Source organism: Lolium perenne, chromosome 1 (assembly GCF_019359855.2).
Source record: "Lolium perenne isolate Kyuss_39 chromosome 1, Kyuss_2.0, whole genome shotgun sequence".
Classification (NCBI taxonomy): domain Eukaryota; kingdom Viridiplantae; phylum Streptophyta; class Magnoliopsida; order Poales; family Poaceae; genus Lolium; species Lolium perenne.
Window position 1 is genome coordinate 33,125,886 of NC_067244.2, and position 11,753 is coordinate 33,137,638.

The window sequence follows — 11,753 nt, forward strand, 5'->3', positions numbered from 1 at the left end:
GGGGGGAAGGTTTATGGACGACTCAAGGGGCTTGGCCACCTATTTAAAGGGACCAAGGGGCACCCCAAGGGCACCTCAAGTCGCAGCCCTAGCTCCCCAAGTCACAGCACCACCCTGCGCCCAAACCCTAGCCGCCCCTCTCCTCCCTCCTCCTCCTATTTCTCCCACAGTGCTTACGGCGAAAGCCCTGCCGGAGATCTCCACCACCACCGTTACCACGCCATCGTGCTGGAGGGATTCCGAGGAGGATCTAATACATCCTCCTCCTCCTACTCCTCCCATTCCTTGCCGTTGTCTGGCGGCGGGGAATCATCGCTGCTAGGCGTCGCAGCTTTGTCCCACCAATGGCGCCATCCCGACAGCTTACCCTAGCTGTCGGTGTCTGATGGCAGCTGAGAGAGGTCGCTCATTGTGAGAGAGGAGAGATTTCAATGAATGGCAGTCGGTTGTAGATTGGAAAGCGCATACGTAGGGATCTTATTGAGTGCGGATGAATGTCGGCGCAGCTATCGAAGAGAGGCGGTTGCTCTTCCGCGGAGATTATGTTCAATTCCGGCAGTTCGTGCGTCGATCGACGTGGTTGCCAATGCGACGATTCCCCTTCCCGGTAACTGCACCGTCGCTACGTAGGCGACGGTTGAGCGTCCGTTCGCTGACACGTCAGGCCCGTGTTTTCTATTCGCTTTTCGTTGTGTCCGGCGTGCCCGGAGCATACCCTGTGTAGCGGAGACGGGCTCGGGCCGCCGGACACCGTATTAGACCGTGCCAGACGGAAAAGGACTTTCGGGCGCGCGGTTGGGAACGATTTTTGGTCGGCGCGCCCCAAATCCCTTTAGGGGCCGCTTTGGGGGACATGGCTGGAGATGCTCTTAGAGCATCTCCAGTCGCGTCCCCCAAACAGTCCCCCAAACGGCGCCGGATTGAGTGTTTGGGGGACGTGTTTTGTTCGTGCTGCGTTTGGGGGACGTCGCTCCCCAGCCGCGTTCCCCAGATGCTGCCCCCAAAAATTTTTTTAAGGGTTTTTGAAAACACAACCATTTATTAAATATAGCATACAGATGAATATGTTTGCGGAGATTGTTTTCAAATTAAAATACAATAAACAATAAAACAAATAAACAAATGTAATAAATAGGGCTAGATCAAGGTGCCGCGGCATTTGCTGATAATCCTTTGATCCTCCACATATGCTCAACGAGATCAGCTTGAAGTTGATCCTGAACATTGCTGTCACGGATCTCTGCGTGCATGGCGAGGAAATCAGCAAAATCTGCAAGCAACTCATGATCAACCTCCGCAAGAGGGCCCTGACACTCATAGGAACCAACATGTGTCCTGGCATGATTCTTGCGGTCATCCTCGATGATCATGTTGTGCAGGATCACACAAGCCTGCATCACCTCCCACATTTGGTCGTGAGACCAGCTTAGAGAAGGGTACCGGACAATTGCAAATTGAGCTTAAAGCACACCAAATTCCCCCTCGTCGTCCTTCCTACAAGCCTCCTGTCGCGCATCAAAGTGGGAATTCTTCTGACCTGATGGAGCCAAGATAGTTTTGACAAAAGTGGACCTTTTTGGATATATACTATCGGCTAGATAATAGCCTTTGGTATATTGGTGGCCACTAATCTCATAGTTGCATGGTGGAGCATTCCCTTCCACTAGTCTGCTAAACACCGGAGACTGCTGCAACACGTTGATGTTATTATGTGATCCCTCCATACCAAAGAAAGAATGTCAAGTCCACATGTCATAATCTGCTACAGCTTCAAGCACCACATTGCAATATCCATGACCACCTTTGTATATACCTTGCCAAGCAAACGGGTAGTTCTTCCATGACCAGTGCATGCAATCAATGCTTCCAACCATTCCAGGCAATCCTCTAGCAGCATTTTGTGCCATGATCCTTGCAGTCTCTTCCTCAGTTGGCCCTCTCAAGTAGTATTTGCCAAACGTTCCCACCACAGCTCGACAAAACTTGTACATGCACTCAATGGCAGTAGACTCACTCATGCGAAGGTAGTCGTCCTGTGTATAGGTAGGTGCTCCGTATGCAAGCATCCTCATGGCGGCGGTGCACTTCTGAATCGACGAGAACCCGACAACACTTACAGCATCGTGCTTGAGCTTGAAGTAGGGGTCGAACTCTCGAACGCCGTGGAGGATATTCATGAACAAACCCTTGCTCATCGTATACCGGTGCCGAAAATCGTCGGCCTGTGTTGCGTCATCTGCGAAGTAGTCGTTGTGCAGTATGGTATGCCCCTCCATCCTCTGCCGGGGCTTTGACTTCTTTCTCCCCGGCCTTGATCCTCTGCAGCGCGGGCTCTTCCTCTTCTCCGCCTCGGCGTCAAGCATGTCCTAGAGCGACGCGATGATCAGCAAATGCTCCCGGAGGTCGTCGTCGAAGGCTTGCTCGTCCTCCAGCAGTCGGACAAGCGTCTCGCCATCGCTATCCATGTCTGAAGCAAAATCAATGGTTAAAATCGTGCCTACCTGGCAAGTCGTCGAACACCTTGTGTGCGCGGAGGTGGGACGGATTTGACGCCGCGTTCTGGGACGTGCTGGCGAAGCGGCGACAGCGAAACGTCCGACGAGAGTACCAGCCGCGACGACGGTACCGACTCTCAGACGAGATCAGCCCTCGAAACAACCGGCAAATCCAGCGGCGGCGGAGGGGTGGGAGGCGCGGGAGGGAAGGCGCGACGAAAAAAAAGGCGCGAACCAATGGTTTATGAAAATAGTCGCCAACAGGTGGGAGCCCGCCTCGCTTTTCGTTGTGTTCGGCGTGCCCAGCGTCCCGTGTGGGACGGGAACGAGCTCGGGACGCCGGACACCGTATCAAACCGTGCTGGACAAAAAGAAGCTTTAGGGGACGCGCTTGGGAACGTTTTTTTATCTGACGCGCCCCAAATCTCTGTTGGGACGCTTTGGGGAACGTGACTGGAGAGATGCTCTTAGTCCTCTATTCGGAGAAATCATACTTTCTCAGAAGTGTAAGAATCTTAATCTCCAAATGTCCATCCAGAGAAATAGTCACACCCAACAAATTACCATCTTCTCCCAATCATCAGCAGCAGCATGCTCTAAACTGGCAGCTTTGGAATACCATGCCCACGTCAGCGGCCACTGGAGAGGCCAATGTCACTGTCAGACATGGTGGCGATGCTCGACGTCGACCTCCAGACGGCCCGCGTGCCAAGAACGCCTTGTTGTGTCTCCATGGCCGTGAGCATGTTGATCGTGACGTAGGTCGGGGGAAGCTCTGGCAACGGCGCGCTGCTGTTGAGGTACTGCATGACCTGTCTCATGCTTGGGCGCGCCACCGGCGACGGATGCAGGCACGTCAGCCCCAGTCGGAGCACCAGATCCGCCTCGGCGGCGTTGTACCCCGTCCCCGTGCGGAGCTTCGCGTCCACCGCGCCCGTGATGGCACCATTCCGCCAGTGCCCCAGCACCCAGTCCGCCAGCACGAATCGGTCGAAGTCGCCGTAGACGTCCTCCTCCTCGATGGGCCTCCGGCCGCATGTGACCTCCAGGAGGAACGCGCCGAAGGCGAACACGTCGGAGAGGGTGGTCGCCCTGCCGGTGCGCACCAGCTCCGGCGCGAGGTACCCCATGGTGCCGACCACATGCGTGGTCTTGGCAGGCGCTCCATGGTCGTACAATCTCGCGAGGCCGAAGTCGCCTAGCCGACCGTTCATCTCGCCGTCGAGGAGCACATTGCTGGCCTTGATGTCCCGGTGGATGACGACCTGCTCCCAGTCCTCGTGCAGATAGAGCAAGCCGGACGCGACGCCTTTGATGATCCGGAGCCTCTGAGCCCAGTCGAGAGCGGTCTCCTCGCCATGGCCGTGCAAGTACTTGTCCAGGCTGCCGTTTGGCATGTAATCGTATACCAGCAAGAGCTCCCCTTTGCGGCGGCAATAGCCGAGCAGCTGGACGAGGTTACGGTGCCGGAGGCGGCCGATGCTGACGACCTCGGCGATGAACTCCTTCATCCCCTGTTTCGACTCGTGCGACACCCTCTTCACGGCGACCTCGGAGCGGGACCCTGGGAGTAGGCCCATGTACACGCTCCCGAACCCTCCGGTACCCAGCAGCCGCTTGTCCTTGAACCCGGCGGTGGCGTGGTACAGGTCCTTGAACGCGAACCGATGGGGCCCGAATTCCACCTCCCAATCTTCGCGCACCTCCGCGTACCTGAGACGGCGGCGGAGGACCAGGAGACCGACTCCGACCGCCGCGAGGACGGCGGCCGTGGTGACGATCGGCAGCACGATGGCGAGCGGTTTCGTCCGAGGCTTGAGGCCGATGCGGGGCAGCTTCGGCAGCTTGGCGTAGTCGAGCGCTGGAGCGGCGCCGCCGTCCAGGCTGAAGCTCCAGCCTAGCACATAGTTCTTGCACAGCACGATGCTGGACCCCGACGAGAAGCCGACGTACGCCGTGTCGGCGATGATCGTCGAGAGGTTAATCCTCGTGGACAGGAGCGGCCTCTTGGGCCGGGGCGACCGCGCCGGAGCCGTGGCCACGGTAATTTCAGTGGTCGCGGCGTCGTAGTCTACCCATACCTGCATCGGGTGCCGGCTCGCCAGGCCCAGGTTCTGGAACGTGCCGGTGGCGTCGTCGTAGTAGCCCGCCGTGGCGGCCGCCGAGGAGTTGAGGCTGTTGACATCGATGCCGACGTGGTTGTCGTTCATGTCCTGGAACTCCGTGTTGCGCACGGTGTCCAGCTCGACGGCGAAGACGTGGTTCTGCGGGTCGCCGTTGTTGCTGGCGTTGAACATCCCTAGGTACTGCTGCGCCGTCGCCGTAGACAGGTCCCTGCTGCTCGGCGCCACTAGGAACGCCAACCCGCTCGTGCTCAGGTCGATCAGATCCGACACGATAGCGAACACGAAGGTAGTCGAGAAGGAGGACATGACGGGCGCGCCGCCACCCGACGGTGGACGGTGGAACCTGACGGGATCCGGGTGGAAGGCGTGGGCTATGTTCAAGTTGGTGTCGTTGGTGAGCAGCAGCAGCCCGTCCGGCGTGACGCTGGCTATGCCGTCGAGGGCCAGCCCGGCGGTGACGAAGCCTTCATAGGCGAACTCCACACCGCCATCGACGCCCACTGCCACAACAAGCAGCTGGGCCTGGGCGAGTAGCAGCAGTAGCAATTGCTTGGGAAGCATGTCGCCCTCCACCCCTCGCGCTCTGCTATCCCACCTCAAACTTTGAGGGTCACGACTCACGACTCACGAGCAACACAAGGAGGCAGCTGCTAGGAAGCTACTGGTCTACTACTTAGCTATCAAGGAATGACGGTCAACGGTCACCATGACAGCGGCCTGCCATGGCAGCTTCCTGGAGTATTGTGACCACACTACTGCAGTGTGATGCTGATACGCCTATTAGCAAAATCTCGTCAACATTTTCATCTTGAAATGTCGGACCGAAAACAATCAGACCTCCTTTGATTCATAGGATTTTTAAAGGAATTATGTAGGACTAGGAGACATGCCCGCGCGTTGCTGCGGAAAAAATATTCTAATGCATTTTAGAACGATTGATTTACGGTTATTTATATAGTATAAGATTCTGGAGTTTGTAGTACTTTAGAGTTTTCAGGCGGCAACAGTATGGAAAATAACCTTTTAAAACTTACAACTCGGATACCTTTGAATTGTGCAACAATATATATAGTCTACGAGGCTTGCTCCAGTATAACCCCCTCCCTCAAACTCAACTAAGCTCAACCGGTACTTTTTAGGCCCATGTCCAAACCCGAATCCAAAACAACGTATGTCTACGTGTAGGCATACTATCACCGCAAGACAGTCCGACGCGGGAAGCAAGACAGTCCGGCGCAGCAAGACAGTTCGGCGCGGGGTCCGCAAGACAGTCCGGCGCCACAAGATAGTCCGGTGAGGGCATCGCAAGGCAGTCCGACGGGGGAACAACAAGACAGTTCAGCGCCACAAGACAGTCCGGCGAGGGCACCACAAGGCAGTCCGGCGCCGCAAGACAGTTCGGTGTAGGCGGCGCAAGACAGTCCGATAGGTCTCGTTCCTGACCCGACGGACATTCCGCCCAAATTGCCTCGGGCTGTCTGGGGCGGACTGTCGGATCTCGCCGTTGCGCCGCCGTCTAGCCTACACGCCGCCCCACCCGTGCCGGCACGCACCTATGAGGCATTGTCGAGGCTCGTGTCCTCTAGATCGTGGCCGGCCAGCCCCGCCATGACGTTTCTCCTGCCCGGCGGCCACAACCGCCACCATGCGGAAGAGTTGCCACCAATGATCCGCTACGTATGTAATCATATATATACGTATGCAACATATTCGTATAATTTAGTTGGACCATACGGGTTTTATACAGGGCTACATATACCCGTTTAATATTAATAACGAAGGGGTATCAAGCGATCTCAGCCGTTCTTGTGTTTAAATTTGCTACGAGTTTAGGGGAGGGGGTTGTACTGGAGCAAACGCCATAGTCCATAATTAAAATCAAATTGAGTGCATAAGAAGAATTATGGTAGAAGAGATTTTTCCATATGTACTCATAGGAAAGGTGGCACCTGCAGCAGCGCGCGGGGAAGATGGAGGCACTATAGGTGGGCTGTGGGCACGAGAAACGCATTGATAGGCTATCGATGGAGAGTCCAAAGTTTCATCGCAGTTTTGAGTCCTATATTCGATCACGTGAGGTGCTACATCTATCTATGGTTTTCTTCTCTAATTGTTTTTCGTGAATAGTTTTTTCATCACAGAATTGACACATCGAAACATTATTGATCATCGAACATACAAATTTATTCAATGTAATAAGAGAATTGATAAATTAGTTTATATTTTTGCGTTTCAAGTTGTTGAATTTCATACACGTATATTCCATGTCATATATGTTTGTGGTATTAAAAAAAAACTATGTCTAGTTGTCCCACCCTAACGTAAAATCCTGGATTCACCACTATTGAGCGGGCTTGTACGATCTAAACACGTGATCTAAATTTCTGAACCTCGAGTGCTGCCATTCATCCATGACAATTGATGAGAAGGAAATGCTGTGACTCGAGGGGGGCCCTGCCATTCTGTTGCAATCGGTGCGCATGCACATCTCGCCGTGGTTTACCAATGTGACCATGTCCACCATTGCGTAAACTCTGTCATCTGTCTCTTTGTTTTGTTCATGCAAGCTGCAATGTCGACAGGTTGTAGCACATTGAATTATGCTTGAGGTTCAACTCCTTTTGTTCTGTCGTGCATGCATTGAAGTGCATGTCTTTTAATTTCGTTTTGCCTTGGATCAGCGTCATATATAGGCTGGAGGACAGCAGATTGAATGATCGAACGAGCCAGAGCACGGGATCTGCACTTTCCTTTCCAGCCACGACACCAAACAGAAGAAAGCCCACAGACCGATCAGCAAAAGCACTCGCGGACGGACGTACAGACCGGCGGCCGCATCCGCCTAGTTGAAAATTGGTGGCATGCCGGCGACGTAGGACAGCATGTGGAGCACGAAGTCGGCGAGCTGCGCATCGAGGCTGCTGTGACTGGCACCAGGGAGCCAGCGGCAGCGGCATCGTGACTCGTGAGAGCCAAGTACAATGGAGCTCAGTTGCGCTTGCCTCTCTTCCTACGGCCCTCCTTCGTCACGCGATGGCTGGGAACGACGACGCTGGAGGATTGGGAAGAACTGGATCAGGGAAATCGGACCATGCATTCGAGCGTGTCGACCTTGCCCCGCCTTGAGCCGCTTGTGGTACTATTTCCATGGCGGATTTGGATCAGTGCGCCCCTCGCGAGGGGAGGACGAGCGCCAGCGAATCAGGTGAGCGGAGATTGTTTGTATGAAACTAACATCATTAGAAAGTGTTTTTCAATACGAATCCAACGATACTAATTACATATAATATAACCAAGATTTTGTTGCTCAATTTTTATGGTCATAGTTCATCTTGAAATACGCGTGTGCCTTATTTCTTGGAACGGAGGTAGTACTATATTTGGAGGATGACAGCGGGACAGCCTGGGCGGCAGGAGGCCAGGCTCGGGGTTGCGCCGTCCAGTATGCAAAGTTGGTGGCCGGGGTCGATTGACCAGCACAGATCGTGGGCACGCGTATAAGTAAGAGGAGAGAAGGAGATTGGATTGGATTAGAGAACGGACACGATGTAGGAGAAGCTTCATCCGGTGAGCATACACCAGAACGTGAAACCGGAAGGTCCACCTTGTACAAACCGGTAGATAACTTCGGGTCGCGGAGGTGGGTAATTTCAGCCAAAAACGGGGGTTATTTTTGACGAACCAACAAGAAACCTTATTTTCTTTATTATTAGGTATAGATATAGACTAGCAGAAGTGCCCGTGCGTTGCACCGGAGAGCACCAAAAGTTACTAAAATTAATTTTTATTAGCAAAACTTGACCTTAAAAATTAATTACTGGAAATTTCAATTTTCTTGGCAGGACTTGTCTACGGAAAATATATCATGATAGGTTTTTGTTTTGTTTTGAATTCCAATAGGGGAAAAGACTAAGAAGAAGTAGATATTGCTAACGTTTTCTTCATGGTTTATTTATATTTACATATAGTCAAAAGCAAGAGCATGTCGTGACTGTTCGAGGAGCCCAGTACGATTAACCTCCGCGTGATCACGAGTCAATTAATCTCACAATTAGAGAAATGTGAAAAAATTGTCTTCTATCAGTTCATCATATTTAGCCCAATATGAAAGCTCCAAAAATGTTGAAAGAAAAATATAATTAGCCTCTTTGTTTACTCATACCATCTTTGTGGTAGTTGATTAGGTACTTGTAAAAATTTACACCTTTTTTCTCAACATGAACGAGGATGTAGCCCAGCTCGTTTCCTTTATTTTAGCCCAAATAGAAACATATCCCAGCTGTTTTAGTAAAAAAAATATAGGAGAAGACTTCCCACCCAGTCAGACCCAGCTGGCCCAGCCGGAGGACACCTAAGCCCCACATGTCACCCTAGTGAGGAAAACCGGTGCCCCTTGTATTTTTCCACTCCACCCCCGTCGTCGGACATTTGCAAAAAACCCCTACTCTATCTTCTTTTTCGTTCTAGTCCTCCCACCACCACTCTCTCTCTCTGCTCATGCGAGGAGAGGCCCGAGTCCCCGTCACCCTCCTTCGGTCCTTTCCTCCTCGATTCCGTCCTCCCCACACCGCGAGGAGAGCGCCGTAGCCTCCCCGTCTCCTTGCCGCGCGTCTCCTCCTCCGCGCCGCGGCGCTCGACTCCACGATGCTCCCCGGCCTTAGGCGTCCCTACACCTTCATGTAACATTCTTTGACCCCCGCTTGTCGCCAACCTCGCGCGTGGTTCGATGAGGGCGCATTGCGCGGCTGGTCGGCCCTCCCCTCGCTAGTCTCGTACGGAGCGCGCGTTGCGGGTTGCGGTCTGGGCACGACATGGATGGGCGGAAGCGGTGGGGCGAGGTCGTGCGGGCCTTGGCAGGGCGAAGCGTGGGTGGGCGGCGGGCGGCGTTGACCAGTTGCTGGCCGAGGCGAGCGGAGGTGTTTTGTGCGGGGGCGGGAGAACCAGGCGCGTGGGCCAGGTGGCGGCGGGGTGTGTAGGTGGTGGCCGGGCAAAAAGAAAAACTAAACGAACCGGTACCGTGGCATTTTTATGTATTCTAAGTTTATCGCATTAATCAACAATAGTTAGGTGTGCCTTTATTGGCTGATCTACCCACCGATTCGATCACGCTAGAGCGTACATGAGGCAGTGCCACATCAATATACCATTGGCATTGATGGTTAAATTAATTCAGTTTAATTGTATTATAAAAGTTATCCCCAAATAAACTCTAATATACATGGTACCAAGATATAAAATTACATCCGTTGTCATCCATTTAGATGTGATATTAAAATATGAAAACAAAACACAATGGCTCACAGGAAGCATGCGACACCTCCTATGCCACTCATTTTCTTCTTATCCTTTCACCTAAGGAGGCCGTACAGCACAGGGCGCTCGAAGCTCCCTGTCCCATCCGATTTAGCGTCGCTGCCTTCAATCCAGGCGGTTTGCTTTCCTGAGATTTTCCTTCCTTCCTCCCTCTTTAGGGTCGCTGGAGGTCGCCGCCAATCGCAGCGGGTTTTTTTTTCGCAATTTCTCCTTTGATTTGTTTTCCTGAGATTTTTTCCTTCCTTCCTCTTTAATTTGTTTTCGTTTCCTTTCTCATGCCACCAGCCCTTGCAATTACTCTTTTAAATCCGCTCTACATTACATCTTTAGATCATAGAATGATGTTGCTGGTAATGGCTTGTTTCAATTCAGAAAACGTACGGATATAAAGTGGTGGGATTTCTTATACGGGAACGAGGTGGGACTATATTTAGGTGTAGAGTCAGATTGATAATTTGTTCCATGCTAGTAAATCGTCCTGATCGTTTCTTTTGCTCGTTAATTGGGCCGTTCAGTCCGCAGCCTAACCCAGGAACGACGCCCACAGCGCCCACCGTCCCGATGCGCACCACCGCGGCACCGCCCGCTTCATTCCCCAAAGATTTTTCCTTGCCCAATCTCTCCCATTCCAATTTCTTGCATGACGGGGCGGCGGCGTCCCGTTCCTACGGCCTGTGCGTGAGGTTTGCGATGCGGGCGCGCGCTCGCCGTCCTCCTTTGCTTCTGCTGCCTCGCGTGCCTGTCCTTCACCGGCGCCGGCGTTGCCATCGCTGCTGCTGAGACGAGAGGCCGCCGATTTCCGCCGCCGCACGGAGGGAGCTCCCGCGCCACAGATGTGTTGGGTCGAATCAAACTATGTCCGCTGCCTCTTAGTCCTAGGCCAGGGGCTGCGCCAGGCAGGTAGGCGTCCTCGCCGTGGAGCTCCAGGGCTACCGAACCTGGGTAAATATCTCTCCCCATTTGTTTGGTATCCGATATGATTCAGCCCAATATTACCTGCGGGGTAGAAAAATGGCGTGAAATTATCGAACCTTGGGCCATGATATGCACGGGTTGCCCATTTTCAAGATCCACAACGAATGGAGAATCTCTACTCCTAATATAAGGAAACCCTATTGGTACTTTATTGAGCGGACACCAGAGTACATATGGTCAAATGAACCCATGGGCGGAGCCCAATTGAACTACTAGGGAGGAAACTTTTTTTAGAAGTAATTACCATAAAGAAAAAAGCCTATGCAATAGGCTGGGCAGGTGTGCTGCATCAGGGTCAGCCCACTCCAGGCCTGGTCGCTCCTATCGAACTCTCACGCGCGGGCGCAGGCGTGCTGCTCGCAGCTCGGCCGGGCGATCGCCGGACGTTGCGCCAGGCAACTGCGTCGCCCACCTCCATTCTGTCCACCCCTCCGTCAAGATCAATATCGCCGAATCAACACTCGTCCCCTGACTCGTCCTTCCGGTAATTTCCTAAGTTTTCCTCTATTCGTTTGCCAATTTTTTTGCTAACAAGGATATAGACTATGGGGACGATTTTATGCATGGTGTTCATGTATATATGCAGCGCCTGTATGAATTACGATGTATCATTTTCTTTGTCAAATTTTAGATTCTCATGTAAAGCAAAGATTACCTTTTCGAAGCCATGATTAGTTGAAGAACTCTTTCAATAAAGGTAATTTTTTGGAAGTTCGTGACTTCTTAGCTGAGTATGATCCAGTTGCAGGCAAGGGTATGAAAAAGATGCTGCAAAGAATGATATGATGGGTTGCTGGGAGGTCCAGAAAGATATTGCTGAAGTTTTTGCACATGTTTTGCCTTC

The 11,753-nt window shown here is 52.7% G+C and overlaps 1 protein-coding gene across 1 annotated transcript; it reads right to left on the reverse strand.

Annotated features, from left to right (window-relative positions):
• Nucleotides 1-2,949: 2,949 nt before the first annotated feature.
• LOC127345871 (L-type lectin-domain containing receptor kinase SIT2-like) lies at nt 2,950-5,234 on the reverse strand. Its single transcript, XM_051372406.2, has one exon. The coding sequence runs from the start codon at nt 5,180-5,182 to the stop codon at nt 3,125-3,127; it is 2,058 nt and encodes a 685-aa protein (XP_051228366.1). The 5' UTR covers nt 5,183-5,234; the 3' UTR covers nt 2,950-3,124.
• Nucleotides 5,235-11,753: the final 6,519 nt, after the last annotated feature.

Excerpts from the sequence above, each read along its gene's own strand:
- LOC127345871 (XM_051372406.2), bottom strand. The coding sequence starts at position 5,182 with ATGCTTCCCAAGCAATTGCTACTGCTGCTACTCGCCCAGGCCCAGCTG.